At 50.8% G+C, this 18744-nt stretch overlaps 1 protein-coding gene across 2 annotated transcripts in view; it reads right to left on the bottom strand.

Moving 5' to 3' along the window:
* Positions 1-18744, bottom strand: part of srgap2 (SLIT-ROBO Rho GTPase activating protein 2) — a 253415-nt gene that overhangs the window by 71584 nt on the left and 163087 nt on the right. For both annotated transcript variants that reach the window (XM_059653296.1, XM_059653297.1), the window contains exon 11: positions 11692-11719. In XM_059653296.1, the coding sequence (XP_059509279.1) occupies positions 11692-11719 (28 nt within the window). The remainder of the gene's footprint in view (positions 1-11691; positions 11720-18744) is intronic.

Below are 18744 nucleotides of genomic sequence, written 5' to 3'. Positions count from 1 at the left end.
TCTCTATAACTGTGCCCGTGTCTCTATAACCGTGCCCGTGTCTCTATAACCGTGCCCGTGTCTCTATAACCGTGCGTGTCTCTATAACGGTGCCCGTGTCTCTATAACCGTGCCCGTGTCTCTATAACCGTGCGCGTCTCTATAACCGTGCCAGTGTCTCTATAACCGTGCCCGTGTCTCTATAACCGGGCCCGTGTCTCTATAACCGGGCCCGTGTCTCTATAACCGGGCGCGTCTCTATAACCGTGCCCGTGTCTCTATAACAGTGCCCGTGTCTCTATAACCGTGCCCGTGTCTCTATAACCGTGCCCGTGTCTCTATAAACGTGCGCGTCTCTATAACCGTGCCCGTGTCTCTATAACCGTGCCCGTGTCTCTATAACCGTGCCCGTGTCTCTATAACCGTGCGTGTCTCTATAACGGTGCCCGTGTCTCTATAACCGTGCCCGTGTCTCTATAACCGTGCGCGTCTCTATAACCGTGCCCGTGTCTCTATAACCGTGCCCGTGTCTCTATAACCGTGCGTGTCTCTATAACCGTGCCCGTGTCTCTATAACCGTGCGCGTCTCTATAACCGTGCGCGTCTCTATAACCGTGCCCGTGTCTCTATAACCGTGCCCGTGTCTCTATAACCGTGCCTGTGTCTCTATAACTGTGCCCGTGTCTCTATAACCGTGCCCGTGTCTCTATAACCGTGCCCGTGTCTCTATAACCGTGCCCGTGTCTCCATAACCGTGCACGCGTCTCTATAACTGTGCCCGTGTCTCTATAACCGTGCCCGTGTCTCTATAACCGTGCCCGTGTCTCTATAACCGTGCCTGTGTCTCTATAACTGTGCCCGCGTCACTATAACTATGCCCGTGTCTCTATAACCATGTCTATGTCTATAACTGTGCCCGCGTCACTAATTCTATAACCGTGCCCGCGTCTCTATAGCCGCACATGCGTCTCCGTAACCGTGCCCTGCGTCTCCGTAACCGTGCCCGTGTCTCCACAACCATGCCCGTGTCTCCAGAACCGTGCCCGTGTCTCCACAACCGTGCCCGTGTCTCCACAACCGTGCCCGTGTCTCTATAACCGTGCCTATGTCTATAACCGTGCCCGTGTCTCTATAAATGTGCCCGTGTCTCTGTAACCGTGCCCGTGTCTCTATAACCGTGCCCGTGTCTCTATAACCGTGCGTGTCTCTATAACGGTGCCCGTGTCTCTATAACCGTGCCCGTGTCTCTATAACCGTGCGCGTCTCTATAACCGTGCCCGTGTCTCTATAACCGTGCCCGTGTCTCTATAACCGTGCGCGTCTCTATAACCGTGCCCGTGTCTCTATAACCATGCCCGTGTCTCTATAACCGTGCCCGTGTCTCTATAGCCGTGCCCGTGTCTCTATAACCATGCCCGTGTCTCTATAACTGTGCCCGTGTCTCTATAACCGTGCCCGTGTCTCTATAGCCGTGCCCGTGTCTCTATAACTGTGCCCGTGTCTCTATAACCGTGCGTGTCTCTATAACCGTGCCCGTGTCTCTATAACCGTGCCCATGTCTCTATAACCGTGCCCGTGTCTCTATAGCCGTGCCCGTGTCTCAATAACCGTGCCCGTGTCTCAATAACCGTGCCCGAGTCTCTATAACCGTGCCCATGTCTCTATAACTGTGCCCGTGTCTCTATAACTGTGCCCGTGTCTCTATAACCGTGCCCGTGTCTCTGTAACCGTGCCCGTGTCTCTGTAACCGTGCGCGTCTCTATAACCGTGCCCGTGTCTCTATAACCGTGCCCGTGTCTCTATAACCGTGCCCGTGTCTCTATAGCCGTGCCCGTGTCTCTATAACCGTGCCCGTGTCTCTATAACCGTGCCCGTGTCTCTATAACTGTGCCCGTATCTCTATAACCGTGTCCGTATAACTGTGCCCGTGTCTCTACAGCCGTGCCCGCGTCTCTATAATTGTTGCTCTCTATAACCGTGCCCGTGTCTCTATAACCGTGCCCGCGTCTCCAATTCTATAACCGTGCCTGTGTCTCTATAACCGTGCCCGTGTCACTATAACTGTGCCCGTGTCTCTATAACCGTGCCCGTGTCTCTATAACTGTGCCCGTGTCTCTGTAACCGTGCCCGTGTCTCTGTAACCGTGCCCGTGTCTCTATAACCGTGCCCGCGTCTCCAATTCTATAACCGTGCCCGTGTCTCTATAACCATGCCCGTGTCTCTATAACCGTGCCCGTGTCTCTATAACTGTGCCCGTGTCTCTATAACCGTGCCCGTGTCTCTATAACTGTGCCCGTGTCTCTAGAACCGTGCCCGGGTCTCCAATTCTATAACCGCGCTCATGTCTCTATAACCGTGGCCTTGTCCGTATAGCCCTGCCTGTGTCTCTATAACCGTGCCTGTGTCTCTATAACCGTGCCCGTGTCTCCATAGCCGTGTCCGTATAACTGTGCCCGTGTCTCTACAGCCGTGCCCGCGTCTCTATAATTGTTGCTCTCTATAACCGTGCCCGTGTCTCTATAACCGTGCCCGCGTCTCCAATTCTATAACCGTGCCCGTGTCTCTATAACCGTGCCCGTGTCTCTATAACCGTGCCCGTGTCTCTATAACTGTGCCCGTGTCTCTATAACCGTGCCCGGGTCTCCAATTCTATAACCGCGCTCATGTCTCTATAACCGTGGCCTTGTCCGTATAGCCCTGCCTGTGTCTCTATAACCGTGCCTGTGTCTCTATAACCGTGCCCGTGTCTCCATAGCCGTGTCCGTATAACTGTGCCCGTGTCTCTACAGCCGTGCCCGCGTCTCTATAATTGTTGCTCTCTATAACCGTGCCCGTGTCTCTATAACCGTGCCCGCGTCTCCAATTCTATAACCGTGCCTGTGTCTCTATAACCGTGCCCGTGTCACTATAACTGTGCCCGTGTCTCTATAACCGTGCCCGTGTCTCTATAACTGTGCCCGTGTCTCTGTAACCGTGCCCGTGTCTCTGTAACCGTGCCCGTGTCTCTATAAATGTGCCCGTGTCTCTGTAACCGTGCCCGTGTCTCTATAACTGTGCCCGTGTCTCTGTAACGGTGCCCGTGTCTCTATAACCGTGCCTGTGTCTCTGTAACCGTGCGCGTCTCTATAACCGTGCCCCTGTCTCTATAACCGTGCCCGTGTCTCTATAACCGTGCCCATGTCTCTATAACTGTGCCCGTGTCTCTATAACCGTGCCCGTGTCTCTATAACCGTGCCCGTGTCTCTATAACAGTGCCCGTGTCTCTATAGCCGTGCCCGTGTCTCTATAACCATGCCCGTGTCTCTATAACCGTGCCCGTGTCTCTATAACCGTGCCCGTGTCTCTATAGCCGTGCCCGTGTCTCTATAACTGTGCCCGTGTCTCTATAACCGTGCGTGTCTCTATAACCGTGCCCGTGTCTCTATAACCGTGCCCATGTCTCTATAACCGTGCCCGTGTCTCTATAGCCGTGCCCGTGTCTCAATAACCGTGCCCGAGTCTCTATAACTGTGCCCGTGTCTCTATAACCGTGCCCATGTCTCTATAACTGTGCCCGTGTCTCTATAACTGTGCCCGTGTCTCTATAACCGTGCCCGTGTCTCTGTAACCGTGCCCGTGTCTCTGTAACCGTGCGCGTCTCTATAACCGTGCCCGTGTCTCTATAACCGTGCCCGTGTCTCTATAACCGTGCCCGTGTCTCTATAGCCGTGCCCGTGTCTCTATAGCCGTGCCCGTGTCTCTATAACCGTGCCCGTGTCTCTATAACTGTGCCCGTGTCTCTATAACCGTGCCCGTGTCTCTATAACCGTGCGTGTCTCTATAACCGTGCCCGTGTCTCTATAACCGGGCCCGTGTCTCTATAACCGTGCCCGTGTCTCTATAACCGTGCGCGTCTCTATAACCGTGCCCGTGTCTCTATAACCGTGCCCGTGTCTCTATAACCGTGCGCGTCTCTATAACCGTGCCAGTGTCTCTATAACCGTGCCCGTGTCTCTATAACCGGGCCCGTGTCTCTATAACCGGGCGCGTCTCTATAACCGTGCCCGTGTCTCTATAACCGTGCCCGTGTCTCTATAACCGTGCCCGTGTCTCTATAACCGTGCGCGTCTCTATAACCGTGCCCGTGTCTCTATAACCGTGCCCGTGTCTCTATAACTGTGCCCGTGTCTCTATAACCGTGCCCGTGTCTCTATAACCGTGCCCGTGTCTCTATAACCGTGCGTGTCTCTATAACGGTGCCCGTGTCTCTATAACCGTGCCCGTGTCTCTATAACCGTGCGCGTCTCTATAACCGTGCCAGTGTCTCTATAACCGTGCCCGTGTCTCTATAACCGGGCCCGTGTCTCTATAACCGGGCCCGTGTCTCTATAACCGGGCGCGTCTCTATAACCGTGCCCGTGTCTCTATAACAGTGCCCGTGTCTCTATAACCGTGCCCGTGTCTCTATAACCGTGCCCGTGTCTCTATAAACGTGCGCGTCTCTATAACCGTGCCCGTGTCTCTATAACCGTGCCCGTGTCTCTATAACCGTGCGTGTCTCTATAACGGTGCCCGTGTCTCTATAACCGTGCCCGTGTCTCTATAACCGTGCGCGTCTCTATAACCGTGCCCGTGTCTCTATAACCGTGCCCGTGTCTCTATAACCGTGCGTGTCTCTATAACCGTGCCCGTGTCTCTATAACCGTGCGCGTCTCTATAACCGTGCGCGTCTCTATAACCGTGCCCGTGTCTCTATAACCGTGCCCGTGTCTCTATAACCGTGCCTGTGTCTCTATAACTGTGCCCGTGTCTCTATAACCGTGCCCGTGTCTCTATAACCGTGCCCGTGTCTCTATAACCGTGCCCGTGTCTCCATAACCGTGCACGCGTCTCTATAACTGTGCCCGTGTCTCTATAACCGTGCCCGTGTCTCTATAACCGTGCCCGTGTCTCTATAACCGTGCCTGTGTCTCTATAACTGTGCCCGCGTCACTATAACTATGCCCGTGTCTCTATAACCATGTCTATGTCTATAACTGTGCCCGCGTCACTAATTCTATAACCGTGCCCGCGTCTCTATAGCCGCACATGCGTCTCCGTAACCGTGCCCTGCGTCTCCGTAACCGTGCCCGTGTCTCCACAACCATGCCCGTGTCTCCAGAACCGTGCCCGTGTCTCCACAACCGTGCCCGTGTCTCCACAACCGTGCCCGTGTCTCTATAACCGTGCCTATGTCTATAACCGTGCCCGTGTCTCTATAAATGTGCCCGTGTCTCTGTAACCGTGCCCGTGTCTCTATAACCGTGCCCGTGTCTCTATAACCGTGCGTGTCTCTATAACGGTGCCCGTGTCTCTATAACCGTGCCCGTGTCTCTATAACCGTGCGCGTCTCTATAACCGTGCCCGTGTCTCTATAACCGTGCCCGTGTCTCTATAACTGTGCCCGTGTCTCTATAACCGTGCGCGTCTCTATAACCGTGCCCGTGTCTCTATAACCATTCCCGTGTCTCTATAACCGTGCGCGTCTCTATAACCGTGTGCGTCTCTATAACCGTGCCCGTGTCTCTATAACCGTGCCCGTGTCTCTATAACCGTGCCTGTGTCTCTATAACTGTGCCCGTGTCTCTATAACCGTGCCCGTGTCTCTATAACTATGCCCGCGTCTCTATAACTGTGCCCGTGTCTCTGTAACCGTGCCCGTGTCTCTATAACCGTGCCCGTGTCTCTATAACCGTGCCTGTGTCTCTATAACTGTGCCCGCGTCACTATAACTATGCCCGTGTCTCTATAACCATGCCTATGTCTATAACTGTGCCCGCGTCACCAATTCTATAACCGTGCCCGCGTCTCTATAGCCGCACATGCGTATCCGTAACCGTGCCCTGCGTCTCCGTAACCGTGCCCGTGTCTCCACAACCATGCCCGTGTCTCCACAACCATGCCCGTGTCTCCATAACCGTGTCCGTGTCTCCATAACCGTGTCCGTGTCTCCACAACCGTGCCCGTGTCTCCACAACCGTGCCCGTGTCTCTATAACCGTGCCTATGTCTATAACCGTGCCCGTGTCTCTATAAATGTGCCCGTGTCTCTGTAACCGTGCCCGTGTCTCTATAACTATGCCCGTGTCTCTATAACCGTGCCCGGGTCTCCAATTCTATAACCGCGCTCGTGTCTCTATAACCGTGCCCTTGTCCGTATAGCCCTGCCTGTGTCTCTATAACCGTGCCTGTGTCTCTATAACCGTGCCCGGGTCTCCAATTCTATAACCGCGCTCGTGTCTCTATAACCGTGCCCTTGTCCGTATAGCCCTGCCTGTGTCTCTATAACTGTGCCCGTGTCTCTACAGCCGTGCCCGCGTCTCTATAATTGTTGCTCTCTATAACCGTGCCCGTGTCTCTATAACCGTGCCCGCGTCTCCAATTCTATAACCGTGCCCGTGTCTCTATAACCATGCCCGTGTCTCTATAACCGTGCCCGTGTCTCTATAACTGTGCCCGTGTCTCTATAACCGTGCCCGTGTCTCTATAACTGTGCCCGTGTCTATATAACCGTGCCCGGGTCTCCAATTCTATAACCGCGCTCATGTCTCTATAACCGTGCCCTTGTCCGTATAGCCCTGCCTGTGTCTCTATAACCGTGCCTGTGTCTCTATAACCGTGCCCGGGTCTCCAATTCTATAACCGCGCTCGTGTCTCTATAACCGTGCCCTTGTCCGTATAGCCCTGCCTGTGTCTCTATAACTGTGCCCGTGTCTCTACAGCCGTGCCCGCGTCTCTATAATTGTTGCTCTCTATAACCGTGCCCGTGTCTCTATAACCGTGCCCGCGTCTCCAATTCTATAACCGTGCCCGTGTCTCTATAACCATGCCCGTGTCTCTATAACCGTGCCCGTGTCTCTATAACTGTGCCCGTGTCTATATAACCGTGCCCGGGTCTCCAATTCTATAACCGCGCTCCTGTCTCTATAACCGTGCCCTTGTCCGTATAGCCCTGCCTGTGTCCCTATAACCGTGCCTGTGTCTCTATAACCGTGCCTGTGTCTCCATAGCCGTGTCCGTATAACTGTGCCCGTGTCTCTACAGCCGTGCCCGCGTCTCTATAATTGTTGCTCTCTATAACCGTGCCCGTGTCTCTATAACCGTGCCCGCGTCTCCAATTCTATAACCGTGCCCGTGTCTCTATAACCGTGCCCGTGTCTCTATAACCGTGCCCGTGTCTCTATAACTGTGCCCGTGTCTCTATAACCGTGCCCGGGTCTCCAATTCTATAACCGCGCTCATGTCTCTATAACCGTGGCCTTGTCCGTATAGCCCTGCCTGTGTCTCTATAACCGTGCCTGTGTCTCTATAACCGTGCCCGTGTCTCCATAGCCGTGTCCGTATAACTGTGCCCGTGTCTCTACAGCCGTGCCCGCGTCTCTATAATTGTTGCTCTCTATAACCGTGCCCGTGTCTCTATAACCGTGCCCGCGTCTCCAATTCTATAACCGTGCCCGTGTCTCTATAACCGTGCCCGTGTCTCTATAACTGTGCCCGTATCTCTATAACCGTGCCCGTGTCTCTATAACTGTGCCCGTGTCTCTGTAACCGTGCCCGTGTCTCTGTAACCGTGCCCGTGTCTCTGTAACCGTGCCCGTGTCTCTATAAATGTGCCCGGGTCTCTGTAACCGTGCCCGTGTCTCTGTAACCGTGCCCGTGTCTCTGTAACCGTGCCCGTGTCTCTGTAACCGTGCGCATCTCTATAACCGTGCCCGTGTCTCTATAACCGTGCCCGTGTCTCTATAACTGTGCCCGTGTCTCTATAACCGTGCCCGTGTCTCTATAACCATGCCCGTGTCTCTATAACCGTGCCTATGTCTCTATAGCCGTGCCTATGTCTGTAACCGTGCCCATGTCTCTATAACCGTGCCCATGTCTCTATAACTGTGCCCGTGTCTCTATAACCGTGCCCGTGTCTCTATAACCGTGCCCGTGTCTCTATAGCCGTGCCCGTGTCTCTATAACCATGCCCGTGTCTCTATAACTGTGCCCGTGTCTCTATAACCGTGCCCGTGTCTCTATAGCCGTGCCCGTGTCTCTATAACTGTGCCCGTGTCTCTATAACCGTGCGTGTCTCTATAACCGTGCCCGTGTCACTACAACCGTGCCCATGTCTCTATAACCGTGCCCGTGTCTCTATAGCCGTGCCCGTGTCTCTATAACCGTGCCCGAGTCTCTATAACTGTGCCCGTGTCTCTATAACCGTGCCCGTGTCTCTATAACCGTGACCGTGTCTCTATAACTGTGCCCGTGTCTCTATAACCGTGTCCGTGTCTCTATAACTGTGCCCGTGTCTCTATAACTATGCCCGTGTCTCTTTAACCGTGAGCTTCTCTATAACCGTGCGTGTCTCTATAACTATGCCCGTGTCTCTATAACCGTGAGCTTCTCTATAACCGTGCGCGTCTCTATAACCGTGCCCGTGTCTCTATAACCGTGCCCGTGTCTCTATAACCGTGCCCGTGTCTCTATAACTGTGCCCGTGTCTCTATAACCGTGCGCGTCTCTATAACCGTGCCCATGTCTCTATAACCGTGCCCGTGTCTCTATAACCGTGCCCGTGTCTCTATAACCGTGCCCGTGTCTCTCTAACTAGGCCCGTGTCTCTATAACCGTGCCCGTGTCTCTGTAACCGTGCCCGTGTCCCTGTAACCGTGCGCGTCTCTATAACCGTGCCCGTGTCTCTATAACCATGCCCGTGTCTCTGTAACCGTGCCCGTGTCTCTATAACCGTGCCCGTGTCTCTGTAACCGTGCCCGTGTCTCTGTAACCGTGCGCGTCTCTATAACCGTGCACGTGTCTCTATAACCGTGCCCGTGTCTCTATAACCGTGCGCGTCTCTATAACCGTGCCCGTGTCTCTATAACCGTGCGTCTCTATAACCGTGCCCGTGTCTCTATAACTGTGCCCGTGTCTCTATAACCGTGCCCGTGTCTCTATAACTGTGCCCGTGTCTCTATAACCGTGCCCGTGTCTCTGTAACCGTGCCCGTGTCTCTATAACCGTGCGCGTCTCTATAACCGTGCCCGTGTCTCTATAACTGTGCCCGTGTCTCTATAACCGTGCGCGTCTCTATAACCGTGCCCGTGTCTCTATAACCGTGCCCGTGTCTCTATAACTGTGCCCGTGTCTCTATAACCGTGCCCGTGTCTCTATAACCGTGCCCGTGTCTCTATAAATGTGCCCGTGTCTCTATAGCCGTGTCTCTATAACCGTGCCCGTGTCTCTATAACTGTGCCCGTGTCTCTATAACCGTGCCCGTGTCTCTATAACCGTGCCCGTGTCTCTATAAATGTGCCCGTGTCTCTATAGCCGTGTCTCTATAACCGTGCCCGTGTCTCTATAACCGTGCCCGTGTCTCTATAATTGTGCCCGTGTCTCTATAACCGTGCCCGTGTCTCTATAACTGTGCGCGTCTCTTTTACCGTGCCCGTGTCTCTATAACCGTGCCCGTGTCTCTATAACTGTGCCCGTGTCTCTATAAATGTGCCCGTGTCTCTATAACTGTGCCCGTGTCTCTATAGCCGTGCCCGTGTCTCTATAACTGTGCCCGTGTCTCTATAACCGTGCCCGTGTCTCTATAACCGTGCGCGTCTCTATAACCGTGCCCGTGTCTCTATAACTGTGCCCGTGTCTCTATAACTGTGCCCGTGTCTCTATAACCGTGCCCGTGTCTCTGTAACCGTGCCCGTGTCTCTGTAACCGTGCGCGTCTCTATAACCGTGCCCGTGTCTCTGTAACCGTGCCCGTGTCTCTATAACCGTGCCCGTGTCTCTATAACCGTGCGTGTCTCTATAACCGTGCCCGTGTCTCTATAACTGTGCCCGTGTCTCTATAACCGTGCCCGTGTCTCTATAACCGTGCCCGTGTCTCTATAACCGTGCCCGTGTCTCTGTAACCGTGCCCGTGTCTCTATAACCGTGCCCGCGTCTCTATAACCGTGCGCGTCTCTATAACCGTGCCCGTGTCTCCATAACCGTGCCCGTGTCTCTATAACCGTGCGCGTCTCTATAACCGTGCCCGTGTCTCTATAACTGTGCCCGTGTCTCTATAACCGTGCGCGTCTCTATAACCGTGCCCGTGTCTCTATAACCGTGCCCGTGTCTCTATAACTGTGCCCGTGTCTCTATAACCGTGCCCGTGTCTCTATAACCGTGCCCGTGTCTCTATAAATGTGCCCGTGTCTCTATGGCCGTGTCTCTATAACCGTGCCCGTGTCTCTATAAATGTGCCCGTGTCTCTTTCGCCGTGCCAATGTCTCTATAACCGTGCCCGTGTCTCTATAACCGTGCCCACGTCTCTATAACTGTGCCCGTGTCTCTATAACCGTGCCCGTGTCTCTATAACCGTGACCGTGTCTCTATAACCGTGCCCGTGTCTCTATAACTATGCCCGTGTTTCTATAACCGTGCCCGTGTCTCTATAACCGTGCCCGTGTCTCTATAACTGTGCCCGTGTCTCTATAACCGTGCGTGTCTCTATAACCGTGCCCGTGTCTCTATAACCGTGCGCGTCTCTATAACCGTGCCCGTGTCTCTATAACCGTGCCCGTGTCTCTATAACCGTGCCCGTGTCTCTATAACCGTGCCCGTGTCTCTATAGCCGTGCCCGTGTCTCTGTAACTATGCCCGTGTCTCTATAACCGTGCGCGTCTCTATAACCGTGCCCGTGTCTCTATAACCGTGCCCGTGTCTCTGTAACCGTGCCCGTGTCTCTGTAACTATGCCCGTGTCTCTATAACCGTGCGCGTCTCTATAACCGTGCCCGTGTCTCTATAACCGTGCCCGTGTCTCTATAACCGTGCCCGTGTCTCTATAACTGTGCCCGTGTCTCTATAACCGTGCCCGTGTTTCTGTAACCGTGCCCGTGTGTCTGTAACCGTGCCCGTGTCTCTGTAACCGTGCCCGCGTCTCTGTAACTGTGCGCGTCTCTATAACCGTGCCCGTGTCTCTATAACCGTGCCCGTGTCTCTGTAACTGTGCTCGTGTCTCTGTAACCGTGCCCGTGTCTCTATAACCGTGCCCGTGTCTCTGTAACCGTGCCCGTGTCTCTATAACCGTGCCCGTGTCTCTGTAACCGTGCCCGTGTCTCTGTAACCGTGCCTATGTCTATAACCGTGCCCGTGTCTCCATAACCGTGCCCGTGTCTCTGTAACCGTGCCCGTGTCTCTGTAACCGTGCCCGTGTCTCTATAACCGTGCCCGTGTCTCTGTAACCGTGCCCGTGTCTCTATAACCGTGCCCGTGTCTCTGTAACCGTGCCCGTGTCTCTATAACCGTGCCTATGTCTCTAACTGTGCCCGTGTCTCCATAACCGTGCCAGTGTCTCTATAGCCGTGCCCGCGTTTCCAATTCTATAACTGTGTCTGTGTCTCTATAACCGTGCCCAAGTCTATAACCGGGCCGGCGTTTCCAATTCTGTAACCATGCCTGAGTCTCCATACCTGTGCCCATGTCTATATTTGTGCCTGTGTCTCTATAACCGTGCCCGTGTCTATAACCATGTCGAGTATCTCTAAACGCGTCCAGTGTCCCTAACCGTGTCAAGTGTCTCTATTACTGTGTCCACGTCTCTATAGCCATGTCCTGAGTCTGTAACCATCTTGAGTACGTAACTGGGCAGTGCACACACATGTAAAACCTATCATGACAAAACTGAGAAAATTCAGACTTTGTAAAGTGAACAGCAAATCTTACCTGGCAAGGGAATAATCTGCCTTCTGGCCTAAAACAGATGGAGGGAAAATAAAGAGAAGAGTTAACAATCTGAAACAAATATCAAAGTGCTGGCCCTTAAACAACAGACCAGGCCACATCAATAAAATCCCCGAAATCGAGTTGGGAGCACCGGGTGTGGAAACGCTTTTCCTGCAGTCACTAAGAACATGAATTTGTCTTGAGCAGCCCCAGAGTTTTATAGAATGAAGGGGAAAGGGAGATCCATTTTTGTGTCATAGAAAAATACAAAAATGGAAAAGAGTCTGTAATTCATCAGCGTGGCTGGTGATAGAAACTCCCTGGAGCACTGGCCCATTGCAGTGACCTAACATTTCTGGAAACATTCACGTGGTGTTTCCTGGACTCTCTCCCTGATGACCAGGCTCGGGTGAAAGTGATAACCGGAATATGGCACCTTACTGTCAGTTAGCCTGAACATACTCAGCCTCATCTCCAATCAGTGGCAACTGGAAACTCATTGCTGGGGATCACTTTGGATCTTGAAAGTGTGGATAAATCCTGAGAACCTTGAGGGGAAGTTACCAAACTCCAGGCCTGTATTTCGTATCTCGAGTTTATTTTCATTTTTCTCCGTAATTTTCTCTTGAAATTTTTCAATTACAACAGTCCTTAATGGGCTGTTAAATAATCAATGGTTACAGGAGGGGTGGTCGCACAATAAACCACTGGCTTTCCAACTCCCCCTCTCCCACACCTCTGTCCCATCCACTCCCCACCCACAGGTGAATCTGTGCCAACTGAGTGATGGAGAAACTCCCTTTCTCCAGCCCTGACTTCTCATTTCTCTGCAGGAAAGTGTTTGTCTACAATCCAAGATTCTCAGCACACTCGTGTCCTAAAACAGGTATGAAATTTCCAGGGGCCAGTATCGGTCATCAAGTCACCCTTTATTTAAACAAGAACAGTCATTGACCTTACTACTGTCTCCTACAGAGTCAGGCACCAGAGTAATTGAACCTCTGACATTTCTCTTCTTCTCTGTCAGCCAGGGCTGCCTGATGAGACCAGATTAACAGCCCCAATCTGGTAATCTTATTCTACGAGGTCCACGTGGCCACCCTTGTTATAATAACTACAAGATGAACGGCGAAAAAAATGACACTGGCCTCTTCCTCCAAAACCCACCCTGCTGCAATAAATAATTTTATTTTAAATTTTAATCATAGTCATCATCGTCATCCCCCTCAGCACTGACCCTTCTACACTGACCCTTCGACAGTGCGGCGCTCCGTCAGCACTGACCCTCCGACAGTGCAGCTCTTCCTCAGCACTGACCCTCCGACAGTGCGGTGCTCCCTCAGTACTACAGTGAAGTATCAGACTCGATGTCTCTGTGTTCAAGCCACAGTGTATGAACTAAAGTGTAACCTTATGACTGCAAGAACAACTAAGATGAGGCTGACCCTCAGGGATTGGAGTCAGGAGAATCTCAGAATCCTGAAGAAACAAAGACCTGAATCAGGATTCCAGCAGCAGATGAAAGGACTGTCTGGATTTAGTGTGTACAACACCAACCCCACCCAAGGCACTCATCTTAGGCTTACAGACAGGAGTCAAAAAGTTTGGTACTCATTTCCACAACTTCTCAATGTGCACTATCCATTCACTCAGTACGTGTCATAATCCTGCCTTATTAACTGTAAATATTTTTAAACATTTTATGCAAGATGTAAATGTGGTGCAATGTGGGCATTTTTCTCTTGAAGAAGAGAAGGCTCGGGGCAGAAGTATATAAATCTTTAAATTTCTGAAGGGGCTCGACAAGTTGGATAAAAAGTTGTTTATTTGTGGGAGCGATCAAACTAGGGGCCGTAAAACAAGACAGCCACTAATAAACTGTAAAGAGAAGTGAAATGTCTTCACTCAGAGTGTATCTCGCTCCCACAGGGAGTGGTCAAGCTAAAAACAGGTATTTCTGCTATAAACATACTTTGTTAATGTGAATTGGTTTTAATGAGATTAATGAGTAGTGGACACTGTTTGGATAACATGAACTTTCTGTCATACTGGTATAGCGATATTCTATAGCAATTTCCTTATAATGCAATTTTCTATATGCCAGGGTCACACAAGAACACAACTATTGCATTATAGGAGAAATAACTGTCATATTGATATACTACGGAATGGAAATAACTGGATGGCAGAGAAAGAACTGCAAAATTTGTTGATAATTTGAGATGAGAAACAATATGACAATGCTTGTCTGAAGCTGAAACATGGGCTACACTGACCAGGCTACTTGCTGCTGTAAATTGCACAGCTGATAATGTTGCCACCAGTGATTGGACTGCGGTAGACTGAAATGGCTGATGGTTGAAAATCCAGTTCAGCATCTGAATCAGAAATGGGCTGAAGGGTAAATCGCTGCAGGACTGGATTTGAAACAGAAAGAGTTACAAGCCCATGGCTGGGCCTGGTGGCAGGGTCAGGTAGTTTGTGTGAGATTCCTGAATTCCTAACGCAGGCCCAGAAGACAGGGCTGGACTCAGCTCAGCAGGACTGGCCAGCCTAGAAAAATCTGGGATTATTCCAGGAGCCAAATGCCGGTTCAGCAGATGGCAGCTGCTGCCCTCGACAGACTGAAAGAGGACTTTTCACAGCAGCATCTTTTAAATCTTCCCTTGATCTTGCTCGTGGCTCCTGGGGTTTTCTTTCTGTTTATTATTTCTGGAGGGGTAGGGCTGCATCTGAGGAAGAACGTTCAATGTTGCTGCTGTGTTCAGTCTGAGGGCCAGCTGTGACACAACTGACAACCAGCCAATCCTGGGTTACCTTTGCACTCTATCCAAACATACACCAAAAATCAAGGATCAATTTTTCTTCTGGAAATTAGGACCTTCTGGCTGGTAAATAAGGTTATGCTTCTGAGAAGGTTAATGTGGAAGATGTACACCAGCTGATACTGTCACGTATTCCTTGATAGATATAATGAGATAGTCTTGCACTAAGTCCTGATGATGTAGCATGCCCTGGCTCGTGGTAGTTGTATTCACTCAATGTACACCTTGATTTTTATGAGACTTCACCGTAAACTTTGCCATGTGCTGTATATGTTGAGGAGGTTGGGGTTCTCCCTGGCAGTTAGACTACTCAGTTGCTTGCTGCAACATTTGTTTCATAACTTGGAATGTGTTTTACTGTCTTGAATAAAGTAAGCCAGAGTTTCTCAATCTCTGATGAGCAATTGCTGAGATTGTTCTGATTAATAGGACATGGTGACCAGTGTCGGAACAGCATGCTGACTTGGCTGATTGTGTCTGAACAGTCAGCAAGTTAATTTTCACCAGAAACAGAAGAATAACATCTTACATCATGCTAAAGAGGATGGCACAATTCCTAAAGGCAGAGCAGGTCAGTGGCAGAGGCAGGGTACTTGATCAAAGGCTAGTGCAGCTAAAGGAACTGTGCACCAACCCAAACGGACCAAGCACCAGGAGTATCTTCCAGCTGCAATAAAAGATCAGCTGGTATCCCACCAGTGGCAGGAACATGAAGTGATGGACAAACCAGATTCTAATGATTTACATGACAAAATAAGGAGCGGTGAACACATGCTTCAGACTGTCAATCCTACAGAAAACATGATGTTATCAGACTGTCTGAAATGCTCACAAAAATTCAAATCTTCTTTTGTCAGAAATCCTGTGACTGTTATTGACTAAGATTGACAAAAGGACAAGGGCCAATGCGCCACAGGAAGCAATGGTTGAACGCTATTATCATTACAGCATTAATTCAGAACGTCAGCGCACATTCGTAAGAACTAGCTTTAAATCACATGAAACTGTTGTCAATTGCTGGAAAAACCCATCTGGTTCACTAATGTCCTTCGCAGAAGGGAATCTGCCACCGTTACCCGGTCTGACACACATGTGGCTAATTGCCCACAGCAATGGAGTTGACGCTCAACTGTCTTCTGAAAAGACTCTCAGTTGTATCAATCGCCAGTAAGCCTCAAGAAAGAAATGAAACTGGACAGACCACCTGGCATTGACCCAGGCACCAGAAAAGACAACAGCAGAAACAGTCCTGTTGACCATGCAAAGTCCTCCTCACTAACGCCTGGGGGTTCATGCCAAAATTGGGAGTTGTCTCACAGACTAGTCAAGTAACAGCCTGACATAATCACACTCACAAGATCATATCTTACAAACAATATCACCATTCCTGAATATATCCTGTATCACTGACAGGCCACACACAGCAGAGATGGCGGGACAGTGGTATACTGTCAGGGGGGAGTTGCCCTCGGAGTCCTCAACATTTGACTCCGGACCCCATGAATTCTCACGGCTTCAGTTAAACATCTCAAGTTCTGAAGCAAAGTCTTCAGTACTATTGCCGGAAATAGTACGGTTCTGCGGTAGGTGGTGAGGGAACCAACAAGAGGGAGAAACATACTTGACCTCATCCTTACTAATCTGCTGGCCACAGGTGCATCCGTCTGTGACAGTATCAGTAAGTGACCATAGTGCAGTCATGGTGGAGATAAAGTCCTGCCTTCACATCGAGAAGAACCTCCATCGTGCTGGGTGACGCTGTCGCTGTGCTAAATGGGACAGACTTAAAACAGATCTGGCAACTCAAGATTTGGCATCCAAGAGGTGCTGTGGGCCATCAACAGCAGCAGAACTGTACTCCAGCACAATCTGTAACCTTGTGGCCCAGCATATCCCCCACTTAACCATTACCATCAAGCCAGGGGGTAAACCCTGGTTCAATGGAGAGTGCAGGAGGATATGCCAGGAGCAGCACCAGACATAGCTGAAGGTGAAGTGTGAACCTGGTGAAGCCACCAAACAGGATTACTTGCATGCCAAACGACATAAGCAGCAAGTGATAGACAGTCGCCAGCAATACAGATACCAGTTTTCAGCCAATTTGATTCACTCCACGTGAACCAAGAAATAGTTGGCGCCACTTGATACTGCAAAGGCTAAATTTCCGGCAATAGTACTGAAGATTTTGCTCCAGAACTTGCCACTCCCCTAGCCAAGCTGTTCGAGTACAACACAGGTATCTACCTGACAATGTGGAAAATTGCCCAGGTATGTTTTGCACATAAAAAGCAGAACAAATCCAAACTGATTAATTACCACCCCATCAATCTCCTCTTGATTATCGGTGAAGTGATGGAAGATGTCATCAACACCATTATCCAGCAGCACCTGCTCAGCAATAACCTGCTCAGTGATGCCCAGTTTGGGTTCTGCCAGGGCCACTCAGCTCCTGACCTCATTACAGCCTTGGTTCAAACATGGACAGAAGAGCTAGATTCCGGAAGGTGAGGAGAGAGTGATGACTCATGACATCAAGGCTGCATTTGACCGAATGCGGTATCAAGGAGCCCTGGAAAAACTGGTATCAATGGGTATCAAGAGGCAAACTGTTTGGGGGTCAGAGTCATACTTGACACATAGAAAGAGGTCTAAGGCTTTTTTAGAGTGGGTCTGTAGCTCGAGTTGTGGGTGTTGAGGTTGGTTGGCTCACCGAATTGGTTTGTTGTTTTGCAGACATTTCATTACCATACTTAGTAACATCCTCAGTGCAGCCTCCGATGAAGCGCCGGTGTGTTTTCCCAGATAACAAGGTGTGGACCTGGATGACACAGCAGGCCAAGCAGCATCGTAGGAGCAGGAAAGCTGATGTTTCGGGCCTAGACCCTTCTTCAGAAATGGGGGAAGGGAAGGGTGTTCTGAAATAAACAGGGAGAGAGGAGGAGGCGGTTAGAAGATGGATAGAGGAGACAATTATTGGAGAGGAGACAGACCGGTCAAAGAGGCGGTGATGGAGCCAGTAAAGGTGAGTGTAGGTGGGGAGGTAGGTCAGTCCAGGGAGGATGGACAGGTTTTCCTGTCTGGTTTTTAAACTCTAGGGTCCGTTGAGATGGATTGCCTCACTTCTGGTTACTCACTCATTTCAATCCACATGGACAAGGTGAACCACGACTTTGACTGGGAACAACACCAAGATCCTGGGTCAGGCTAGGCAGAGACAGGCAAAGGAATTCCTAGAAGCATGGCACTCCACGAAGCAGGCTATTAATAAACACATTGAACTTGACCCCACATACATTCCACGACGAAGGAAACCTGGAAGTGAGGCAATCCATCTCAACAGACCCCAGAGTTTAAAAACCAGGCGGGAAACAAACCGAAGCTTCATCAGAGGCTGCACTGAGGATGTTACCCAGCATGGTAACGAAACGTCTGCGAAACAACAAACCAGCTCAGTAAGCCAACCAACCTCAACACATAGAAAGATGGTCGTGGTTGTGGGAGGTCAATCACCTCAGCTCCAGGACATTTCTGCAGCAGTTCTTCAGGGCCGCCTCCACGGCCCAATCATCTTCCACTGCTTCATCAATGACCTTCCCACCATCAAAAAGTCAGGAGTGGGGATGTTGGCTGATTATTGTACAATGAAGCAGTGCATGTTCAAATGCAACGAGATCTGGACAACATCCAGGCTTGGGTTGACACGTGGCAAGTAACATTCACGCCACACATATGCCAGGCTGTGACCATCTCCAATTAGAGTGAATGTAACCACCACCATGACATTCGATGGTGCTACCATCACGGAAACCCCCACTATCAACATCCTGAAGGGGCATTATCATTGACCAGAAACTGAACTGAACTTGTAGCCACTTTATGTGACAAGAGCAGGTCAGAGGCTAGGAATCCTGCAGCGAGTAACTCACCTCCTGACTCCGCAAAGCCTGTCCACCATCTACAAGGCACAAGTCAGGTGTGTGATCAGAGATAACGGGAACTGCCGATGCTGGAGAATCCGAGATAACAAAGTGTGAAGCTGGATGAACGCAGCAGGCCCAGCAGCATCTCAGGAGCACAAAAGCTGACGTTTCGGGCCTAGGCCTAGGCCCGAAACGTCAGCTTTTGTGCTTCCGAGATGCTGCTTGGCCTGCTGTGTTCATCCAGCTCCACACTTTGTTATCACAAGTCAGGACTGGGATGGAATACTCCCCACTTGCCTGGATGGGTG

The sequence above is a fragment of the Stegostoma tigrinum genome, chromosome 21 (genome assembly GCF_030684315.1).
Source record: "Stegostoma tigrinum isolate sSteTig4 chromosome 21, sSteTig4.hap1, whole genome shotgun sequence".
Lineage (NCBI taxonomy): Eukaryota > Metazoa > Chordata > Chondrichthyes > Orectolobiformes > Stegostomatidae > Stegostoma > Stegostoma tigrinum.
This window is presented reverse-complemented; position numbering and strand designations above follow the sequence as displayed.